This window comes from Falco peregrinus, chromosome 2, assembly GCF_023634155.1.
Source record: "Falco peregrinus isolate bFalPer1 chromosome 2, bFalPer1.pri, whole genome shotgun sequence".
Taxonomy (NCBI): domain Eukaryota; kingdom Metazoa; phylum Chordata; class Aves; order Falconiformes; family Falconidae; genus Falco; species Falco peregrinus.
In genome coordinates this window covers 118,964,804-118,987,914 of record NC_073722.1, presented here as the reverse complement: position 1 = coordinate 118,987,914, position 23,111 = coordinate 118,964,804, and the positions used below count along the sequence as shown (strand labels likewise).

At 47.0% G+C, this 23,111-nt stretch overlaps 1 protein-coding gene across 1 annotated transcript; it reads right to left on the bottom strand.

Moving 5' to 3' along the window:
* Positions 1-4,280: 4,280 nt before the first annotated feature.
* On the bottom strand, positions 4,281-19,939 carry SRP68 (signal recognition particle 68). Its single transcript, XM_055796325.1, has 16 exons — positions 19,792-19,939; positions 17,677-17,743; positions 17,021-17,134; positions 15,825-16,020; positions 14,958-15,040; positions 14,616-14,725; positions 14,164-14,246; positions 13,775-13,915; positions 10,394-10,492; positions 10,013-10,077; positions 9,540-9,699; positions 8,771-8,865; positions 8,422-8,551; positions 7,906-7,981; positions 7,030-7,082; positions 4,281-6,560 (listed from the first exon to the last, which is right to left on the bottom strand). Exons 1-16 carry the CDS (start codon positions 19,931-19,933, stop codon positions 6,333-6,335), a joined length of 1,842 nt encoding a protein of 613 aa, XP_055652300.1. The 5' UTR covers positions 19,934-19,939; the 3' UTR covers positions 4,281-6,332.
* Between the last annotated feature and the right edge of the window lie 3,172 nt (positions 19,940-23,111).

The following is a 23,111-nucleotide window of genomic DNA, read 5'->3' as shown; positions in this document are numbered from 1 at the left end:
ATCCCTAGACCCTTCAGACATCAAAAGGACCTGCCTGCTTCCCACCCCATCGCCTCTCCAGACTCCTCACAGCATCCCGCAGCTCCTTCTGAGTTTAAGCCCTAGAGGTAACGAGCAGGACATCACGGCAATTCCCTAGAGCAGCTAATGCGTTAGCCTAATTTTCCTCTCCCCAGAGGATTAGCAAGGCTGTAATAGCACTAAATAAATTCACTAATGGCAGATTCTCAAGACACTTCGTCTGGAAAACTTGTTTATAACTTACATGATGCAGCCAGCAAATTTGGCTTTATTATCCAGTGACACCGCTGAAGGGAGCTGCTCCCCAAACATGGTGATCGGATCTAAACAAGATGTGTCCTAGATCATCAACCAGGCAATGAGAGGTAATTAAACACCTGCCCGGAAAGGCAACCCTCACACACGGCACAGCTGGAGAAGCATCCATGAAATCAGGGTGGGAGATCAGAGCTTTTGGGGCAGGTTTCTTCCGCACCTCCCAAAAGCTGCGGGGCTCAGCCGGCGGCTCCCTGGAGAAGGGACGTCCCCTACCAACACCGGGCTAAAGCACCGGGCAAGCGGCCCGTGTCGGGCGGATCAGAAGTTAAATGCAAGGGCAGGTTTGCTCTCCTCTGCGCCTCCAACACGCCCAAGAAGGCAAAGCCCCTGTAACGTGCAAAAATACCTGCAGGATGTTGTATTGTAAGTGGTGGCCGGCTGAAACACGTACGCCTGGAACAGCTCAGAGGTGTACCGGGGCTCGGGAGAGAAACTCCTGGCCTCGATACGAAGAGCTGGCTGAAGGACAGGGTGTGCAGGAGAGGGGTCCAGGCTGGAGCACCCCAGCCGGCAAGACCTGAAGGGCATTAGGAAGGAGATTGCTGGCACAGCCTAGCTAGGAAGGACCGTGTTGTCAGACACCCTCCAAACCGAACTAAACCCTTTTTTGTTTAAACCCCGAAGGTCTCTGCTGGCAGCACAGGGCTAGTGGGAGAGGGGACAAATCCCTCCCGGGTGACCAAGAGTGGTGACAGCCCCTGCAAACCACCTCCCAGGTGGGCTCCCAGCCCATCTTCAGGGCAGAGGGTGCAGCACCCAGGAGCGTGGCTGAGCTGGGGTGGCTCAACCCCCCCAGCTTGCTAGTCCAGAAGCCCCGACTGCTTTTCAATTGGACTCGAAATCTCCTGCAAAGCTCCATTTGTGAGCTGCTATTGCCCAATTCAGTGGCGAGTGTTTCTGGGACCGGAGCAGGATGAATCTGTCTGCCACAACTAATTCCATGCGGCCAGACTTCGCCTTTCCAGGCTTAATTTGATGCTCCCAGAAAATTAGATGTTCTCCTGCTTCTGTGGAAAAAGGCAAGCACGGAAGGCAATTCAGAGGCTTTGATGCTGCTCTTTAGTCATTCGGGCACCACAGCCACGGCATTGCACCCTGGACTGACCACGGGCTGGGGATGAGAGTCACTAATCCTCATGCACAGCGTGTGAGCCTTGGGCAAACTGCTGTGTCTGCTCTGCGCACGGACACCACCGTCCCGCAGCCCAGCAAGGGAGGGACGAGATTATTACCAGAGCAAGAATTTTAACTTTAGTAACCCCAACACTACAAGTGCCCAGCAATGGAGGAGTTTGCCAGAGATCACAGTACGGCAGTGCCTAGAAATGCTCACTCAGTACGCGTTAGGACCTGGGTCCAAATTTGAATTCGATGGCGCTGGAGAGCATGAATGCTGTGCTCGAGGCCACGTGGACACAAGACACGCAAACTTTACCCTTTGAAAGTGGGTTTAAACCTCCCCCTCTGAGACATTGCTGCTTTTTAGGCCAGAGGTAGGAAGGTTTTCACCCCTGGTTACGCACAGCAGCCCTGAGAAGGGCTGGGGATGCGGTGGCGGGGGGGGACACACAGCCACAGCCACCTCCCTCCCACACGAACCCTCGCACGCTGGAATTTGCACTGGGGCTTAGCTCAAACCCAAACACTGTAATCCGGTGCTCAGCACGGAGCACGGTGCTCATCATTCGCTCCCTGATGCGGAAAGTAAATCCCCAATGCAAACAAAAATAAAGAGGCAGGACACTCTGGGGATTTGGGCTGGATGCTCCGGAGCAAGGGCCTCCCCAGGTCAGTCCCCACCTGAATCCCACCAGGATCCACAAGAGATGGAGTTTTTTCCAGCAGCAGTTACCTGCCCGGCAGTTCAGGTGACGTTGCAGCAGGGTACGAAGGACGGAGCCTCTCCTCCTCACACAGCAGCACGCTCAGGCCAAGGGGACCTCACCCACAGGGAGAGGGTCAGGGAGCGGCTGCGTATCACCAACCTGCTCACCCTCGGCGCCGTTTGGGTGAGCCCGAGAAGCGAGAGCCCGGCACAAACCTTTGCTGTAGGTGTGTCCCTCCAAACCGATCAGCTCCTGGAGCAGAGTTGCTCCACGCCAAACCCTCGAGTGCCAGGGCAGGTCCTGGGAAGAAGAGGGATCTGAGCGGTGACCCGTTTCTGAGCTGGGCTGGGGAGGTGGCTGCAGCCCACAGCTGCCCGGCGCTTCCTCGATTCGCGGCAGGACAGGGAGGAGAAGGCAAAGCAGTCACCGAGGGCTGCTGCTGCTGCTGCTCCTGCCTGAGCCCCAGGAAAGCTCGGAGCACACAGGCTGAGCTAGCTCACCTCCACCGAGCAGCTTTCAGGATCATCATCTGCCTTCAGCTCTGAGCTTCCTATCACACACTGGAGGCACCCACCACGCGTTCCTCCCACTGGGATCAGAAAGGGCTCCTCGGGCAGGCAAACCGACCTCCAGCTGCTCCTATGCTTAAAAACAGCCTTCCCATCCTGAAGAAAAAGAGGAGCAGCTATATACAACCAAGATCATACATTAAATCACTCTTTTAAGAGAGCAAGCTCCCAGTTTACATCCCCAGCTGAGCACCATCAGGTTATTTGTGCTTCTGGCTCCAATGGGGCCGTTGACAAGAGCGACGCAGGGGCACAGGCATCGCTCAGCAGATGCATCTTCTCCCAAGGACTACTTGGGTTTCCCACACCTAAATTCCAGGAACTGTGGCCCTTCACTGCCAGGTGCGTGTGACACAGGCTGCCAGCCGGACCCACAGCCAGCTCAAGGCAACGCAGCCACTCACGGGGAACTCGCTGCCCGTGCTCCCCTGGGACGCTCTTACAGCGATGACTTTCTCTAGTAACACAACCCCTTCGGCTTAAAATACCGGCAACTCCTCGTTTTAAGAAAGGCAGAGACCTTTAGGAGCTCCCAGGCCAGACTACAACCATCCCGCGTGTCACTTCTCATTTCTCTCTTTGAACTGCCACGTTTGTCTCATGCTCACCGTTTCTCTGATGTCCCATCAGTCCCTCGAGACCCATCCGTTGTCACCAGACCCCTCGGAGCACACTACTAGAAGTGTACATTGCCCAAGACACAGACATATCACCAATGGTGGGGCTGAGGGTCATGATGTACATCTCATTCCTATTTTAATTGATGCAGTGGTACCAGGCATGGCAAGCTCAGCCTGTAATTAAAATTCCAGTGCTAACCCAAAGATACTCCATCGGAAAAGCTGATTGAAAGCAACAATCTCGACCATTCCGCTGGAGCTTCCTGTCTGAGGGCAATCATGTGGCCTACTTGCCCATTCATTCATGGAAAAAAGAGCAAACACTTTAAAGCAAGCCTAATGAAAGAACGGAGCAGCAAGGAAGCAGGTTTCCAAGCACCACAAACCCGTGCTCTGCATCTTGCTCCGGCTGTTTCAGGCACAACCCACCCCTGGCATTCGGGGGAATCTGTTCAGCACGTCGCATCGGGCACTGCACTTGCCAGCGCCGTTCCCTCGTAACTGCTGGGGTCCAAGCCCCGACTTTGCCCTTCCAAGCTCCACGGCAGGGCTAAAAGCTTCAATAAACTTTGTGAGTCTGGTTTTCAACACACAGGTGATTTGAGGGATTTTTTTTTTCCCCTCCTTTTTTTACATTTTTGTATTTTTTCCTAGCGCCTTCCACGTTAAGTCACAACACTGCTTCCAAACCCCACTCCACTCACTTTCCATTAACATGACACCAAAACAAGTAAGCCAAGTTACCTCTCAGAGTGGTGCAAGGTGTTACCGGAGCCCTTGGGCAGAAGATCCTCCTCCAGAACTAAGTGGCCATTCTCCAGGGGTTCCACAGCCCCAGGCGATGGTGTCACCTTGATCCTCTGAATGCTCTGGAGGCAGAGTGCTTGGTGTTCTCAATGCTCAACATCAACTACACGCCTCAGAGGTCAGGAATAAAACTTTATTGTTTTCAGATTTCTTATCTGCGTTCAACCGATCAGTTACCTGTCAAAAGTTGTTTGACATCAAGAGGCCAATTGCCGTTAGCTTTTTGTAACAGTAACCAATTAAAAAGTGGCCACAGTACAAGTTTCACTGGAATCAATCCAGGTATCACACAGATTTGTGGTAGGAAAGCAGAAAGGAGTTTGGTTTGCAAACCAAACAGGAGAACAGTTCTCAAAGTGATTTGATATAAAAGCTGAAAAGGAGAGAGAAGCTCAGGGTAACGTACACAGAAAGAGGTACCATGGGGCAGACGAACCAGCTGATGCCTGCGCCGGTTACTGCACGACCAGGGATCAGGGTTTATGAGGAAATCTGCCATTCAAGACCACGTTTTCTAGAAATTGTCATCTGATGATTAGGTAAGTCTTCTGTGTTTCCTTCAACTCTACGCTTTCCCTTCCTTTTGTAAAATCCTCCTGGCCCTTGGCATACAGAGACAAATGGAATTAGCCAGAATACCAGAAATTCCCATTGTGTTTCCATGTTGCAAAAATTAAACACAAAAAGTTCCTCCTCTTTCTCCTACTTCTTTCCAAGCACAGTCCTCTTGAAAGCTGCTTTGTACTTTGAGAACTCACAAATCAGATCAACTTGGAACAAAGAAGCAAACATTCATATTAAAATAATGGGAATTGTTAATTCCCCCCATTCATCTGACATGCACCTTGCATGGAAAATTCCCATGACAACAACAATCCAATCATTTAAAACAGTTCCCTTTCCACCTCTATTAACTCCAATGCCTAAAAATGGAGAAACAACGCAGTCAGGACAACCAGTGCAGAAGAATTAAGGCAGCTAGAACAGATTGTTTCACTTTCCAGCCACAGACTGAGTGAAAACCCAAACATTGCTGGTGGAAACTTCCAAATACTTTATTTAAGAATGGTTCTGCCCACGTGCTGTGGGGTTTTTTCCCCCCCATTTAAGTGATCACTGTTACGAAATTACCCGCATTTTGGAAGTGCCTATCACCACAGCACCTGGGCAATTTATAAAAAAAGCTGTCTGGCATGACAGAGATCTGTCACTCAAGAACTTACTGGTCTCCTGTTGCTTATTCCTCATTTCAGATGTGAATGCTGACCGAGGATGAGTAAAAAAGCAGCAGATGAACTCCAGAAAAAGATCATCTTGTTTTCAGGCAAGGTTTAGATCAGAGACAAAATTAACACCAAGAGACCCAACTTCCCATGAAGAGCAAGGAGCTATTTCTAAAGCCACCCATGGAGCTAGTTTCCCAGGAGAAGGCTTGTAGGAATAGGTTCTATACTGTATTTAGGTATTTAACAAAAAGTGTATCAATAAAGAAGGATCCTGTTGGCCCAGAGTACAAATTCAGGTTATACTCCACCACAACCGGGTAACCATTAAACATTTGGTAAGGTATATGCTATCATTACGCATAAGGAAAGAGGCTCCGTTTTGTCATTTCTGGATGTTACATTTTTTTAAAACACAGAGGCTTCTGGGAGTCAGAAGGGAAAGAGAAGTTAGCCCCCTTGGCTACTGTTTCGTAGCCTTCGTGTAGGCAGCCTCACCTTGCTGGTTTAGTTTTGCATCTATTTCTGCCTCTGTTTCCCCATCACATCCAGATTTCTAGACCAAAATACCAAATTATAGAGTCAAATAATGGGGTGGAGAGAGGAATCAAATTGTACCTATGCCCTGGTCCATGGTACGTAGATGTGTACCAGCCCTGAACAGGCCACTGGTCATAAAGCAAACTCCAGCTTCTCCAAGCAGAATGGAATTTCTCTGTGCTCCAGATTATTTTCAGCTATTTACAGTGTATGTATGTTTCTGAACAGGTTGTTTGTCTTTAATACGCTGGGAGAGAATGCAAGTGCACAGACATATACACAGAACACAGGGAAGAAGATGGTAGAACTTCCCTCTGTGGGTTTCAGGTGCAGATATTTGTGTCCCAGAACCTCTTGGAGCTTTTCCTTCAACACAGAATAAAACCTCTGATCCTCAGGGGGTCCTGGTTAACTTTTGAATCCAAAGATGCCCTTTATATAACCCGTGAGGCCACTCTTGGCCTTCTGCTCCACCTTGTCCTCCAGAGGTGGGAAAGCAACATGATTAAGGGCCAGGTCAAAGAACAAGGGTTTGCATGGAATGGGCTGGAAGCCCGGAGGGAAGTGCACGAGGCTGACTTGCTTGCTGACAAGAGAAGGATCCAGACAGAAAGTCTCAAACCGTTCCGAGAGTGGCTGAAAAAGACCGATGCAGAAACACAAATTAAACGCGTATCAAATCAAAGCTGACAATGGCGAAACAAGCAAAGACGATTAAACAGCAACTGGAACAACAGAAGCTGAAATTCTCTTCTGTGACATATAGGGCCCTTGACAATTATTCAAACCCCGTCAAAGCATCACTGCAGGATCTCTGGAAAACCTTCCCATGTGCAGGGAGAAAACTAATAAAAAAAAAAAAGATGATGCCACACTAGATGCTGCAAGCAGCTGCCTAGCTCCTACCTAAGGAACCAACTCTGTCAGCGACCTTCAGGACTTGCAGAATGAAAACCAGCCTAATAAAATCTCTTAAATACACTAGTCATGACCAAACTCCAGTCAGCATAACATTTCTTGAGTTGTGAGACACATTCAGGTAACAGGTTAGAAGTAATGTTCGTTAAGAACACTACTAGAATTTGCCCAGGCTCTCAGCTCTTACCTTGCCATCCTTGACCTGAGATGGAGACTCGGTCTCATGAGTATCATTTGCATCTGCAAAATTGAAGAAAAAGTGTTAAGAATAACAGACTAGATCTTGGCATAAAGTAAGACTAACCCAGTCCTGTAAGCTTAGCTATGAACCCTGCTTTCTGGGATACAGAAGACCATACTTTCAGCAGAATCCACTGGCTTTCTAGACTAAGAGGATCACACATACTCATCTAGAGCCAACAGCTCTCCAGTAATGGAGTTTTTCCTTCGCATTGTCATAAGAAGCTCCTACAGGAAGCACAGATTTTGAGTTAAGCGCAAAGCGGCAGATGGTAAAACCACAGCGTGGTCTGTTTAAACGGTACTAGGACAATAGAAGACAAGGCAATCCACTACTTATTTTGGGTTTCCAGCAGCAGGCACAGCAAAAGCAGCAGCCCAAGAAATCACACAGTTCATCAATTCCCCCAAAGTTCTGCTAACCTGGTTGACACTGACAAAGAGCAGAGCATCACCGCTCTCCCCTTTCTCAGCATTTCTCCCAGCTAGGCAAAACTGGGACGAATAAAGCCAACTTGTTTGCAGTAAAAATAATCAAACATTAAACACAGTGTTCTGTGCAGGTTACCAAAACAGATGCACATCTTCACGAAGTGTTTTTGCATCTCTGGGCAGGCAGCAAGATACCAAATGTCTGGTCACTGGTTGCCTAGCTGCACTACACACAGCTAGAACTGAAAGGGCGGGGGGAGGGTTACAGACATTTTCCAGAGCCAACATAGATCAGAGTGCAGTGGGAAAACCCTTGGAACTTCAGAATTTGAATAGCTGCAGAGCCATTATTCAAGAGACATTAGAGCTCTAGTATAATTCTGCAACTCACCTAATATAGCTGCTGCTTGCAAGGAGTATTTCTCTGCATTGACTTGAGTGATCAGATCCTGAACATCAGGCAGCTCCTAGATCATTAAAAGAAAATCATTTGAGACCCTCAAACGTGCCAGTTTAGGAGTTAGGACAAAGGTCAAACCTGACAAAGAGCTAAGAAATTAAGTCCTAGTGCTGATAAGCCTTCACAGAAGAGAAAAGCTACAGTACAGTCCTTCAGGCACTACAGAAGTTGTATAATAGAAAATGCACATGTGAGAAAAAGTGGTAAATTGTTATGGAGCTGTTACAGCAAGTCTGCCTCTCCTCCAAAGCAAGCGGCCAGGTGAAGCATTTCCACATGACCAGGAAGTCTCTACCATAATATGTCAAGAAGTCACACTCGCATTACTCTTCTCCCTAAAGATCAGTCTTGAATTGTAATGGCCTGACTCCTAATTGACAATAAATCCCAGGACAGAGTTTCTTCATAAACTTCAGCTCCCTTCTACTCACAGGACTGGGTTCTTACCTTCAAGCTGTTCCTATAAGGTCCGGCTCCTGACTGAACTTCACGGGCATATTTCTGCACTCTTTCGTATAAAACAAGAGCTTCGCTCCATTTCTTTACCAGGACATAGGACTGCGCAATGAAGAAACACCTGCAACAGTCAAGAGGGGATCCCTGACATGTTTGTTATCCATACCTTCTGCCAACTCAAATGACTGATGTAACAGGAGATACTCTTAAGCAGCACCGGCCAGTTTCCCCTTCACAAAAGGGTAGTGGAAACTGCATTAAAGTCCTGTACAGAACACAGAGCTTTCAACCTTCGAAGATGTAATGCCTGCTCAAGAAAACCTGGCTGTTTCTCAGTCACCTGTAAGCTTTGTACACAAGTGTCTTCAATCCAATCTCTTTTTGGAAGTTCTTGTCCTCTTCTAGGCCAGGAAGTTGTGTCAGTTCCACGAGGTTCTGTGCAAAAGAGAACAACAAATGCAGGCATTTTCCTATGGAATCTGCCAGAGTAAGAGAAAGCTGCCCCTTTTAACAAGTCAACAGTACACTCCCATGGAAATAGTTTCCAGTTTTCTAATTATCAGTATGCTAACTTTGTGAAGAACGCTCATTTAAACTTGTGCAAATTTGCCCTCAGGACAGATTTCCTGACAAAAACCGGAATTAGGACAAAGACTCCTCAGATTTCACATGAAGTAATTTTTTCATAAGGCATTTCCCTTTCCCATTCACAACTGCTTCAGCCACAGGCTCCCACAGTTAATAGAAGCAGTTTCTCACATAAATTTTATGAAGAACAAGTACATTTTAAGTACCTTTAACTGCTACTTTCTCTGGCCAGCAGAAGCTAAGGCAGCTATCAGGGTGCTGCATGAAATAGTTCAAAAACTATTTTTAAAACTGCATTCATGTACAACCAAGGGGACACATTCTAGCAGCATTTTCTGTTCACAATTAGAAGGGGGGTTCTGTGCTTCACGCAGACGTCAAACATCTTCAACAAGGTGATGGTAGGTTGCTCTTCAGACTTCACAGGCAGTTCACTTGCACGGCTGTATTTTCTACAATAACTTTTTGTACCAAAATTCTCCAGTTAGTATGAAGAATTAGATTTGTTTCCCCACCATTACCTGCAAAATGATATCATAAAGACGGATCAGGTCCTGAGGCCGTGGTGTGCGCTTGCCATCCTCTTCGGACCGCTGCTGCTGCAGCAGTGCCTTCTGCAGAGACTTTGCCATGCTCTCATTGCGCTTGATGGCTGTTGACAGCTTGATGTAAGTCAAATAACTAAGCAGATAAAATACCATTAGCAGACTGTCAGAACTACTCAGACATTACTCTTTGTTCTGAAAAAAAACACTCCCCCCAGTCTAAGCTGTTACTAATAGCAGGGGGGGGGGGAATATCTGAAGGGTCAACATGAGTCTTAAGTAAAATGTTTTCAAAGCTGCATAAATCAGATCCTTATCTGTACAGTCATCCTTTGAGATCTGAGAAGCCCAGAACAAAACCCCATAAAACAAAACCAAACAAAAATAAAATCTTGAGATAAGAACATGACTTCTTCACACTAGTGCAGGCAGCAATGTTTGCCTATTACCTGTGTAAGTACTGGATGTTGGACACCTTCCCAGAATCATTTTCCAAAGAGTGTTCCCGCTGTTTCTGCGGAAATTAAACAAAATACCATGTGATTTACTTAAAACTGGCAGCCAAGGGAAGAAAACATCAGAAACAACTCAAGGTTTGGGTAAATTAGGGAAGTTATAACAGACTTCCAGACAGAAGAATGAGGTCTTCTGCACTGCTATTCACTCTCTCCTGTTCTGAAGAGAATAAAATAAAACATGATAGACACTTCTGCAGCTTTTTATTAAATAAATCACAGTCACTGCTATTGTTAAGCACCTTTAACAATAACAGATCTGTCCCAAAGAAACGCTATGTTGTTGAAAGTAAAACGCTGATGTTTGCTGCTTACCTGGTCTGGTTTCAGATCTTCCCGAACAGCCTGAATGGCATCTCTACACTCACTGAGTAAAGATTCAAACAAACGTTCCTTTGTCTCCTCATTTTCTGCCTAAGAGCAAAGGGAAGTTAAGACAGATATCATAAATTTTTGTCTTTTGCGTCCCACGATGCAAGAATTAACTGAGGAGATTTACACAAATTTAAACCCAAATTATGGCTTTAAGATCCATGGATAGCTAGAACTCCAATCTGTAGCTGCCTGCAGCATGTTCAAGGGGACAAACTGTCCAAAAAACTGTAGCAGCAGTGAAGGCCTAGTGCACACAGCTCTGAGCACCTCCTCCCTGCAACAGCTACCTCCCCAGCAACTCCCTTCCCTTCCAGGATGGCACCCACATTGCTCCGAGAACAGCTGAGGCTGGACTGCACTGTGGGAAAGGCCCCGTAACAGAAGAGCTAAGCATTACTGCACTGGCAAACTACCAATGTAGACTGCTTTTGTTATGCTGACTTAATTTTTCTCACGTGGTAAGAACATGCAGATGATTATCTTCTCTGCACTCCCAGTCTAGTAATGCTCATAGTGGCAATAATTTGTTTGAAGCATTTTTAAAAGTAACCCTGTATTTTAGTAGCAGGAGTCACCGAGTGCTTTTCTGCTGTCACCACAAATTTTGTCAAAAAATGAAGCAGCTTTTAGCCTTCTGCCCCAGAAACAAAATTCGACGACCAACTTTTGAAAAACAGGTTGAAGCTTGACCTCTAATGGACTGGCGTATCATGTACCTCATTAAACAATGCACCCAAAACCAAACTCCCATTCAGGTGACAGAAACAGTAAACAGATGGGGATCACAAAACTCAAAAAAAAGAAACAAAAAAGGAAAAACACACCCAGAAACAAACCTCAACCTCAGTAATCAAAGGAGGGCTTAAAGCGTATCAGCACTGTGTTACATCGCTTCCATGTCATGTAATAGCATAAGATGAACTTTGCTGCAACAAATTTGCAATCGTTCAAATGAATAAAAAAACTGCCTAAAAACATGCTCACTTATTTGCCTCCTGTAGAGAGCTCTGCTGTCTCTGCCTCTCCTCAGGTTTGCAAACCCATTAAGGAATGTTATTTTTACTCCCTCACAAAGCCTCAGGTATCTCGACCTGAGATGAAGGCATTTTTTGGGTTTGGTGGTTTTTGGTTGTTATTTTTTTTAAGAAAGATTTGCTGCAAGAATTTTTTAAGGTGGGACTGACTACTGAGAATACCCAGAGACAAGTCTGACAGCATTCTCAACCTCACCCAGAGGAGCACAGCAATTTCACTGTACGCACAAAAATGAAAACAGACATAGCTGGATCATCAGTCAAGCACAAACAGGGAAAGGGTTGGGCTGTGCAATGAAACAAAGGCTTTCCTTTCTAAGCAAAACCACCTAAGGTTAAGCTGATTCTACGCATAAGTACACATATGTTCTGATTTGGGAGATATCACATCATAAAACCAGCATACAAGTGCAACAGCTGGTTATTCAAGTGCCCCGATAGAACAGCACACGTTCACCTTAAAGGGATCAAGGGAACTGATCCCACTTAATCCACTTCTGAAAGTCTAGGGGTGCTCACTTCTAATTTCTTCTTTGTTCCAAAACACTGTGTATCATCTCTGAAAGTTATTACCACCCATTTCTGTTACAGTCCTAGTTACCAGAGATGACCACAGAATCCTTGAGGCAATACCAGACAGGAGCACGCTTCCGTTGCTCTGCCCTTTAGCCTTCTCACTTCTACCTGGTTAGTCAACGGAGCCCCTTAAAATCATCCAAGTCTACAAAAGGGCTGAAATAAGTAATTTTAAGCTTGGATTTCTATGTCAATTTGGCTTATTTATTCTGTTTCTCCCATTACCAGTAAGATACTGAAAGCAACTGTATAATTGCACTGAAAATCTTGATTTTTACACAAAACTCACATTTGCGTTCGCTTCTAATCAAACCCTGAAGAGCACTGCTCTTCTGTTAGGGTTCCGACTTAGGGAAGACTAGCAGAAATGTGCCAAAGATCCCAGAAACCACAATGCATCCAGCTGAAGCTGAACTGCCCATCACAGCTGACACAGCAACTGCAGAACTGCTTTCAAAAGGCCAACTTTTAGCCCTCTGGGAATGTAAATACTGCTGCTGCGTGCTCAGCTCTCACCATTACTAGTTGTGACCTGGTAGCACAGAACTCCTCTGTTTAGTGAGGGCTTCCAAAGAACACAAAGCAAGATGAAAACAAATTCACATCACTGTTCTGCCAGAGCTTTATGGAACAAAGAGGGCCGACTGCTAGCCTGGCAGGGTGGAAATTAGACAAGGGAACATGGAACTCTAAGCTGCACTTCCACCTCCTGGCCATACCGATGTATTACCTACAAAAAAATATAAATTCAGCAACATACAATTTGTAACGTTACAACAAAAACTGGTTAACCCTAATGTTTTCTACCCAGCCATACCATGTTTATCCTACTCACGCTATCTTCTTAGCACTGTCTCCTGCTGTGGCCCACTTGCCTTATACCTTTGTAGGGTTTTCATTTTATGATTTAGATTTCTATTTATCATTATTCTGGTGATAAATGATTTTTAATGCTGCAAAAATCCCATCTTTTGTAGCGACAATTGTTACTAAAGATCCTTTCGCTGCCTTTTCAAACAGCAACGGTGCTCTATGCAGCCACTGGGAAGCAGAATGCACCATCTGGGCACCGTTTCCAAGGAAAAAGTCCCATGTGGAAAACTTGGCTACAATACTAAAGACATGCATAGCATGTGCCATTACAAGTGTTCCAGAACTATTACGTTTGAAATTGATTAATTCAGTAACCCTCCTCCTGCTTCTGAGGATTTACATAAGTCAGGAAGAGACTGCTATAAATCTCATAGCACCTGTTTCACCTGGCAAATTGCTTTTTGTTGCTGAAAAACTTGATCGATATATGTCTTTTTTCTTCTGGTTGCTCTGAAGTCAGAGCATTTAAGCAAGATACTTAAAAGAAATCAGAACAGTAATTCAAAACCAGTTACTCTTAAAATTGTACTTTTCATTTCTGAGTGACTTACAAATAGTAACGGTTATCATCCTGCCACTGAAAGGAGCACAGAATGTTCAAAAGAGCAGTAATACTCAGAACAGATCTCCCAGACTACCAGTTAGTAGATTGTGGGAGCTATCCCCAGCTGACACTTCAGCTTTGGGTTTTAGTCAATATTCCCACTTTTACTTTTAGCCTTCCAGCCCCATGTTTGACAAAATGCCTTTAGTCTAAGCATCATGTATTATCTTGCACACTGAAGGAAAGAGGAGAGTTAGAACGCTGGCACTGGTGATGGTTTCATTTCTGGGTTACCTGAACAATCGCTGCTTCGTTGTCTGCCAGCCCCAGCAAGAAGATCCTCACTTTGTCTATCTTCACTGGAACAGTTCTTCCTCTCCACTCCACCTCGCTCATCGTGGCTGCCTGCTTTGCTCGAGTTTGGGTAATCAAAGCCTGCAGAAAACAGACTTAACTTAACGAGCTTGAACTTTAAGGTATCCAATACTGAACCTTTCAAATTCACGATAGACTTGACTATTCTGAAATCAAAGGACTTTTTAGGAAAGTGTGGTTTCCCATAGAGCCCATGCTTGCTTGCTCACTGCCGACACGTTCTGGCTCTCGACTGGTGTGCTGCAGCAATATTTGTGTTCAACAGAGTGATAATGAATGTTTCAACTTGAATCATGCAGTTAAGTTACCTCCAGTTTTTCTGCAAGAAGACCTTCAGTGCCACCAGACCTCAGTCTCATCTGCATCAACTCATTCATGGCAGACTGGTCACCTGAAAGAATTAACAAATCAAGATCACATTTCCATCCCAGTTCACGAATTATTTTAATACAGAAAAGCTAATCAATAGATTTTATACTAGCAACTTGGGACAAATAGAATAAATTTGCAATTTCATTCTGACTTCATAAGCAAACTAATGCAAAATGGCATTTTGCCTTTATACATAAAACCACATCCACTGTTGCACAATGACTGTATTTCTCCAGTGCTAAACTGACCCAGAATGTGTGCAGAATTTGCCCAAAACATTATGGACTCATGACACTTGGACCAGTATTTAATTATCAAGTCAATATTCCTCTCCTGTGAACAAGCTTTGCTCTTTGTTGGTGACAAGGTACTCCCTCCCTTTCCTTACCAATATTATAGGCACAGTAGCGAATGTTGGGTGAGATCTCTTCCACACGCTGGTTATACAGCACAGCTTGTTCTTCTGTGAAAGCATTAGCCAGTTTTTCATATATGGTCCTACAGCAAAGAATAAACATTAACACTGCAATAGGTGTTGATTTGTGAGATGTTATCTTAAGGGAAGAGTTTGTGTCTCTACTCTGTCGGATGGTTATTTCTTCAGCAGTACCTCCTAGTTAAGTGCATAACTAACTAAACAACTCAGAGTTGCTGTATGTACAATATATAAACTTACCAGACTGATCCAGTATTTTTTGCTAAATGAAGCCAGTAAAGTGTGGGAACTCACTTGCATTTGTTGAAAGCCTCCATTGCTGCCTTCCACTCCTGGTGTTCAAAACGAAGCATTCCTGTGAGGTAAGCCATGTACGCCTGCAGACAGTGCAAGGGCAAGTTATTTCCCCAAGACAGACAGTCCAGTTTGCACAACCTTTAGTATGAAGGCTGCTGCAATGCCTACAGTTAAGTGCCTAAGCCTTGCCCTATTCATCTGGTCTTTCCACAGAAGACAGCTGATTTGGATTACGGGTTAAGAGCTACCTGCCTTTTTTTTCTTTTAACCGACATTGCTACATTTCTAAGGAGACAAAATGAAAGATGTTTCTTGCTTGCTATGCAATCAAACATGGCCCACTGACATCACAAAGCTTTTTCCCCCCCCAGCAATAAGCTACAAAACAGCAGTTTAAATTAACCAAGTATACCATTGCAGCTCCTTGTTCACAGAGGCCAATATCACAACACAGCTGCTTTCTATGTTCCATGAACCAAAGCTACAATTGCTCTAGGTCGCTACTTTAGGGCACTTAAGAACAGATAAGCACAGTTTCTTATGCTGTGTTGCATCACTTTAGCCTCAATTCTTTTTTTTTTTTTAATTAAACGATTGTCCTTGCTTTGAAGAACAGTAATTAGATACACTTAATAAACTCCTAAACACCAAGTCCTCATCTTGGCTGGTGCCACTGGTTATTTCTGCAATTCCAGCAGCTGCATTAACAGTAAGTCCAAGCCATTCAAAGGGAGACATTATCCAGTTCGAAAATTAGTCAATTTTGATTATCTACTGCTAGATGAGAATAATCTCTTCAACCAAAATCCAAAGGTTTCTTGTTCAGCTTTTGCTGTAAAACAAGAGCAACGTATCAGTGGTTACCTGAGCTTCCAGCTTTGTTTTGGCATCCACCCGGTTACTTTCACAGAGTCGTTCCAGCTCCTCAGCATGTTTCACAGCTTTGCGCAGGCGAGACAGCAAGTGAAATCGTTTGCGAGGCTCTGTGTTTGCTTCCTGTTTCAGCTGCATGGCGTAACTCCAGGCTCTCTCTGCATCCATCAGAATCAACAGCAAATACCTAAAGGGCAAAGGAAAATTAATGAAAAATAATGGCATTCAAACAAGTATTACCACATCACCACTAGTTCTTTGCCATATGATCTGCAAAGTTTGGTAACAAAAGTTTAGCTTGGTTAGTAAGAGGTAGATGCTTTTATTTCTTAACTTTCCAAGTGCACAAATTCCTATTACTCCTAACTGTTTTCTACTGTATTTCTCACTACAGAAATGTAATTACCCAACCGAGGAAGAGAATACGGTATCACTCTGTAGCGCCACAAGACGTTGCAATGACAAGGGAATTATGATTTCAGGTCACTCTTGGTTTACCCATATTGGAACACTGGTTCAATACGGGTAAACATGTCTGCTTTCCCATCAGCTAATGCTATAACGCATCTGGCTTCATAACAAAACAGGTGAAGACAACAGCATATTTTCTTTTCCCCACAACAAAAGAGACGACAGCAGACATTTCAATTGTTTCTAGAAGACAGGAAATGAGCCCAAGATCTTGGCTATTCTCTACATATTCTGTCAGACAAGCATTCTGCCAAATTCTGAAAATCTAAGTAAAACCTGCAATCCAGTATTTCTGTTCAAAGGGAAGGAATAATGTCTCCAACCTTGCTGGCTACACCCTTTACATTACCAGCATTTACAAGGCTACCTTGCAACAGATCTGAATAAGCATTTCCTCCTTAATATCCAAGTAGTTTACCGATTATGAGAAGAACCCATTTTAGCAACTATGAGGGAAGAGACAGAACTGGCTGTTGCTGCTCCCTCTTCTCCTACTTGTTCACATGATGAAGCAGGATCTGAACAGTGCCTCTTCCTCCTGCACTGCAACCTGAACTTTCATCTTTTATTGGTATCAACAACATACATCTCTAAAAGAAACATTTCTGAGTATATTTTACAGAACAGTTTTCCACCACCACATCACACGCAATTACCGAAATGAAAGAAACTATTCACTTATATACTGAATGCTCGATTCCATCCAGTGACTGTACCTGTTGTCTGAGAGAATCTCCTCAGTTACTTTCTTCCCAGTGAACTTGTGCCTGTTTCCCATCTTGAAGTTAAGAGTTTTACGGAGCCGCCTTAGCCTGCGGGAGCAATAACCCCTAAAGAAAAGATGATCACAGTCAGTTTGCCCAAAGAACAACTTTGCTTCTGTTTGCTGCTTTCTCCCACCAGAAAAAAAAGGACTAAAGGCTGTGACAGGCAATGTTTTAACAACTAAGAATGCCATATATGACATACAGTAAGAGGTAGTTCAGAAACTACCTGTAAGCCAGCAGCTAACAGAATACAAGAAACATAATAAGACATGTAATAATTTTTAATCTGGAAAAATCTAATTGCTTTATGTATGTTTATTGAACGCTCAGTTCTGGAAGAGTATAGCGATTATCTGTGAGGAGTTAACAAACAAGCTCTTAAAAGGCAATAGAGAAACAAGAGCCAGCCTGTACCCTCCTAAATGGAACAGTCACAGCACATCACATCTAATGAAAAAAAGCATACATTGCTTCACACAACACACCCTATGAAGGGGTATTTACTTGGCAGATCATTTTTGTTGCCTGCTACAGTGGATTTACATTTTATATGAAGTTAGCCAAGACGCACCAGTGACTCCAAGACACGCACACTGTTTACTAACCTGTACCTCTGGAAGTCTCCGTGTCTTAAACCGTGCTGCTGCTGAGACTCCTTCACAATCTGAAGGACTGCAATTTGTGTTAAGGCAGATAGACAGAACTGTAACCAGTTCTGTTATTTTGGCGTAGAATGAAGAAGGGAACCCTATAGGTTCCATTAAACAAATGTACTTCGGACAGAGCAGCACCCAAAAACATCATAAAAACAAAAAGTTGAGAGAACTGATGGTCCTAAAAGACCTCATGCCTTCACTGCTTACTTCAGAGCTTTATGACTGCCAAGGCCAGGACTAAAACATACCACAAGCACTTCGTCTTACAAGCCACCATTAGAATCTTGCTGTTGCTAGAGCTCGTTTCAAGATAAGCTATGCCAACAGACACATCTAGGCTAACAGAACTGACTACCCTAGCTACACTATACCGCCTCTGCAATCACACTTGTGACACAGTTTTGTTGGCAAAATTGAAAGAGAGAACAGCTTTCCAGCCCTTAAACATCCCATCTCTCAGGAAAATAAGTACACCGAACAGAAACACTGCTGCCTTCCTGACGCAGCTTCCACAAACAAACTGCTTTCGGACAGAAAACCTCATAAGAGCTTATGGGAAGTATTCAGGGGGCTTATTTTCTACCCCATTTTTCAACACATTTCCAGTCTTCCTGCGTATTACTGTAACAAGTACCCTCTGACAGAATGCACTGCCCTGTGACTTGCAGTAGCATCCCTATCCATCCAGTATCTGCATGACTTTCATCCAGTCTCTACAGTCTTTAGCATATTTGCCGATTTCTGAGCATCCTGTACTTACTTTATTCACTTAGTTATGCTACCAAATAAAATCACGCTGTATTCTAGTAAGTCAGCTGATGTTTTTAACTCAGTTTACAAGGCAGATTATTTTGTAATACAAAATCTCCATCATAAACAAGAACTCTCTGTGCTGTATGCTTTATACCCGAGAATTTCCCCTTTACGCTTTACCAAGAAGCCTTAAGAAAACCCCACAAAACCAGAACCAGACTATACAATGACCCCACCAAAAGAAATACTATTTCTATACCTAGAGAAAAAGAAACTACCAGACTTAAAGTTTAGAAGAGCAGATGCCTATTAAAGTGTTTTCTTGGAATTACACCTAAAAGAAAGTCTCTTTAGTTTAAGTACTAAAAAACTGCATTCACAGTTATCATACTGAATTAGTTTGCACTTGTAGAAGAGAAGTCATACTGCAATGTCTCAACACAGCGATCCCTGTTCTTGCTGTCTACCTAAGGGTTTTTTTCAGACTGTTTTTTATCCTGTGCAACTACTCGCTGAATTCATATCCCCTATATTACTTAGTTTTTCATTGACCTAGGTGTTCCTAACATTATCAGGGCAAACGTCCACATCTCACTCAAGTTACTAACTTTACAACACCTGCTACACACTAAATGGAAAACTGCAACCTTATTTTATTTGGGTTTTCCTCTTACCCAGAAGATAAAACTCAGCTCAACCACAGCTGTGCAGCTGGACTAGTTTCACATGAAAGTTTCACATGCAAAAATGCCACTAGCTTTTACGTGCCGCATCAGATTCTAGAAGTGCTAAATCTGAAGGAGCCAGTTTGCCATCTCAGCATATTTGTTAAGATTTATTTTACCCACTGTTGCCCACTTCAGCCATTAATACTACCACCGGCAGACTGCTGACAGCCTACTCTCATCTAAAGCCCGCAGCCTAGCACAGAGTTCTGCTTTGAAGGCTGACGACAGCTGCCACACGGTTCGGAAGAAACTGCAAAGGTAAAGAACAAACCCACAGTTCGGAGATGGACAGCGGACTCCCCTGTTTCACCCAAACCAAACCCCCACCGCCAGGGCCGGCCGGGACCGCGGGGCTCACAGCCCGGCTCCGCCTGAGGCCCCGCGGCCTGCGCCCACCCGCCGCCCCGGCACAGGGCAGTGCAGTGCAGCCCCGCCGCCCCCTCCCGCGGGGAAGCCGAGGGGGCCGTGCCCGCCCGCCCGCGGCCTGAGCCCCGCGCTCCCCACCGCGGCCCGCCACATCCCGCCGCCCACGGGGCCGGGCCTGCCACGTCCCCCCCTCCGCCGCCGCCGCGGCACAGGATACTCTCCAGGCCCAGGCTGTCGCCGAAGTTACCGGCCTGCGGCCCGGTCGGCCTCTCGTTCTCCTTGTTCTCCTCCACGCCGCCGCCGCCGCCACCTCCCGCCCCGCCACGACCCCCGCCGGCGCCCTGCCGCTCCGCCGCCATCTTGAGCGCGAGCCGCCGCCGCCGCGCTGCATCATGGGCCGGGGGAGGGGAGGCGCGCGCCGAGGCCATGACGAGCGCGGCCGCCGCGGGGGCGGATGGGATAGGGGAGGATGGCCGGGGGGGGGGGGGGGGGGTGAGCCGGGGGCGTGCTCGCCCCTCGGGATCGCACAGGGTTTAGTGACATTCCTCGGGATCGAGCCCTCCTGCCCCTGCCCCCCTCACGCGCTCCGGGGCTGCCCCCCCGCCCCCCCCCCCCCCCCAGGATTGGGGTCCCCAGCCCTGTCCCCCTCCTCTACCTCAAGGCTGAGTCACCAGGATAAACCCCCCAGCCCTGACCCCCTCACCCACCCGGAGCTGACCCCCCCAGGGTCACCACCGGCCCCATGACCACCCCCCCCAACCCTGACACCCTCACCCACCCTGAGGAAACCACCTCCCAGCCCCCTCCTCTGCCCCAGTGCTGAGCCCCCAGCCCAAACCCATTGCCCACCCTGGGCTGACCCCCCCAGGCTTCCCCTTATCCCTGCTGAACCGCTGGCTGAAAGGGCCGGCTCTGCCCTGCTCAGCATCAGCCAGGCAGCTGAAACTCGGTGAAACTGTCTTTCCCAGTAAAATAAGCGTATTTTGGGGTGTGGGCTTGGAGGCCCTCAGGAAAGCTGCTCTGCAGGGCTGGCTCTGAGGCGTTCACCTCCCTTGAGCTGGCTGAGCCACTGCAGGAGGCTCAAGCAAATGGCGGCACCATCATTAGCCAAGCATCCCAGGAAAGGGCCGAGGACGCGCCCGTGGCTGTGGGCTCAGCATCAACCAGCATCAACCCTGGCAGCTGGGGGTCCCTGCAAACCCAGAAACGGTGGGTCCCACCAGGCTGCTGTGGGGTAAGGGGGGACATGCACACCCCGGTCCCCAGCCACCCCAGGCACCTGTTTCTGGGAGCAGGGACTCGGTCTGGTCCCTGCGGAGGGATGCTGTGCGTGGCCGGTGCTGAGCCACCCGCACTGCTGCAGCAGTCCCAGGGGAGCCTCTGCTGCCCTGGGCACCTTCCCAGGGCGCCGGGGGAGCCTCTGCTGCCCCGGGCACCTCTGCTGGTCCGGGCAGCCCTTTCAGAGAGGGGTTAAACGCCCACAGGCCAAGCATTAGCCAAAATCTCCCACCTTCAGCCACAGTACCTGCAGGGCAGCAGGGAACATCTTCACCCCTGTATGACTGTAAAAGAAGAGACCCTCTGTTGTTATTTAAAAGCACCTCCCTGCAGCTATTTAAAGGTATAAACCTGAGCAAAACAGTTAAGACCAGTGTTTAAATATTAAATATTTGAACCAAGCTTTGAGATACTTCTTTAGGGACAAACACCAAAATGTGGGGGTTTTTAATACCTGCTATCCTAAATACTTAAATTGTTGCTCTTCTGCCCTTCAGAGGGCTCAGCTATGACCTCTTATTTCTGATTTCAAAGCTCTCCTTCCCTCTCGCAGACCTGAAAGCTCAAAGGCGAAAAAGAAAACCCGAGACCTCAAGCCATGGCTTTCCACTGCAAACCTTTTAAGCCGTTTCTGCCTGCTCTGGGTTTCCACCGCATCTCCCAGGGATCCCATCTAAACCAAACCGTGTTCCAGAACAATGCTTGAACCCAGCAGAGACATTTCAACTGAAGCATGTTTTACAAACAACAGCTCCTCTCTCATGGCCGTGGTGGCTCGGACAGGCTTGATTTAGGTTGGCACTGCAGCACCCACGTTCAGATGCCCCAGCACAAAGACGTGGGCAGCACACACTAAGGGACCCGCTCCAACAGCAGGACAGCCGTCAGGCTTCACTGAAGGCACGTTGCTGCTGTGCCACCTTCCTCACATGCTGGCACGAAGCTTTGCTGTTCCTCTGGAGTTTGTAAGTGGGAGGATAAAACTGTCAGCTGCTGGCTCGGTGCAGATTGCTGCTGCAGAGCTGGCTCTGCTCTTCTCCCAGGGCAGAGGGAGAGGAGGACAGCACAAACTCGTGGCACCACGTCGAGCAGAGCCTTGCAGCAGGGCGGTGGGTCTGAGTTGCCTTTGGTGTCACACGGAAAGCTGCGGGGAATAAATCCACTGAGGGTTACCAGCTCCAGAGACTCACACCATACAGACCGTCCCTGTGCCACCAGCCCCTGCAGCTTGGGACCGTTGGTAGCCTTCCAGTGTGCCTTTTCCTTTTGCTTTCAGCCACCCTTGGATGCCAGACCCCCAGCCTGCCGCAGCCCTGCCCAAATAACCCATCTGCATCTCAGGCAGCAAATTTATTTTGTGGTTTCTGGATGAGGGGGGTCCTGCTGCTGATCGTTGTGTATGACACTGGGAGTTGCACGTCGCACTGGTGTTTGGAGAGAAACTGGGTGTTTTCCCTCATCTTTACTAAAAGCCTCAACTCTGCAGTGTAAAGGTAGACCTGTCCTCTCTGAGCTGATGGCAGCTCAAGGGAGACCAAAGATACCACCAGCATGGATCAACCCAAACACTAATGCCACGCTGCGAGTATCTGAGGGCACAGGGAGCTGAGGCAGCTCCCGCAGGGTGAAAGCTCCCTGGGGCTGGGCTTTCCCCACAAGCTGGCTCTGCAACCTCCGTGGCCATGGCTGGGGATGATGCCCCTTGCCAAGGGCAGGAGTGAGTCCCTGATGGTGTGTGGCTGGGCTGGGATCAGGAGAGGAAGGCAGAGCGGTGCTGCTGTGGCTCAGCACCTCCTTGTGCCCTGCAGGATAGCCGGCTTTCCCCTGGGCTGCTCCCAATTGCCTTACACCAAGGTGGGGTGCTTGCTTCTCCCCATACCTCGGCTGCATAACTGAAGAGGAGCCGGTTTGGTGGGGGGTGCTGTGGGCTGCCAAGGGGGAAAAGGGCTCTGTATCCTGTGGCAGCAATGTGACAGGGCTGTGACTGTCCCCAGACCTCCCAGCACTGCCAGCAGGCTTAGATCTGAACATCCATTAAGACGATTGCGAAGCTGTGCAGTGGGTTAGTTATAGGAGTAATCAATACATTAAATATTTCTCTCTCCACAGGAACAAAGCGAGGCAGCCTGGGGGCTGGATGAAGTGGCCTTGGAAAGCTGATTGCACCGGCTAGTCCCGAGACTTCCATCTGCAAAGGCTCTGAAGGAACAAAACAGGCAATTTTGCAGGCAAGAAAAGAAGACGGATGGGGAAAAGATT

Bases quoted from the DNA above. Each gene is read 5' to 3' on its own strand.
- SRP68 (XM_055796325.1), bottom strand. From the start codon at position 19,933: ATGGCGGCGGAGCGGCAGGGCGCCGGCGGGGGTCGTGGCGGGGCGGGA. The intron at 14,726-14,957 runs GTGAGTTCCCAC...TCTTTGCTGTAG, and splicing joins GAGGCTTTCAACAAATGCAA to GACCATATATGAAAAACTGG. The intron at 7,083-7,905 runs GTGAGTTGCAGA...TCAATTTTGCAG, and splicing joins GCAAGCAGCAGCTATATTAG to ATGCAAATGATACTCATGAG.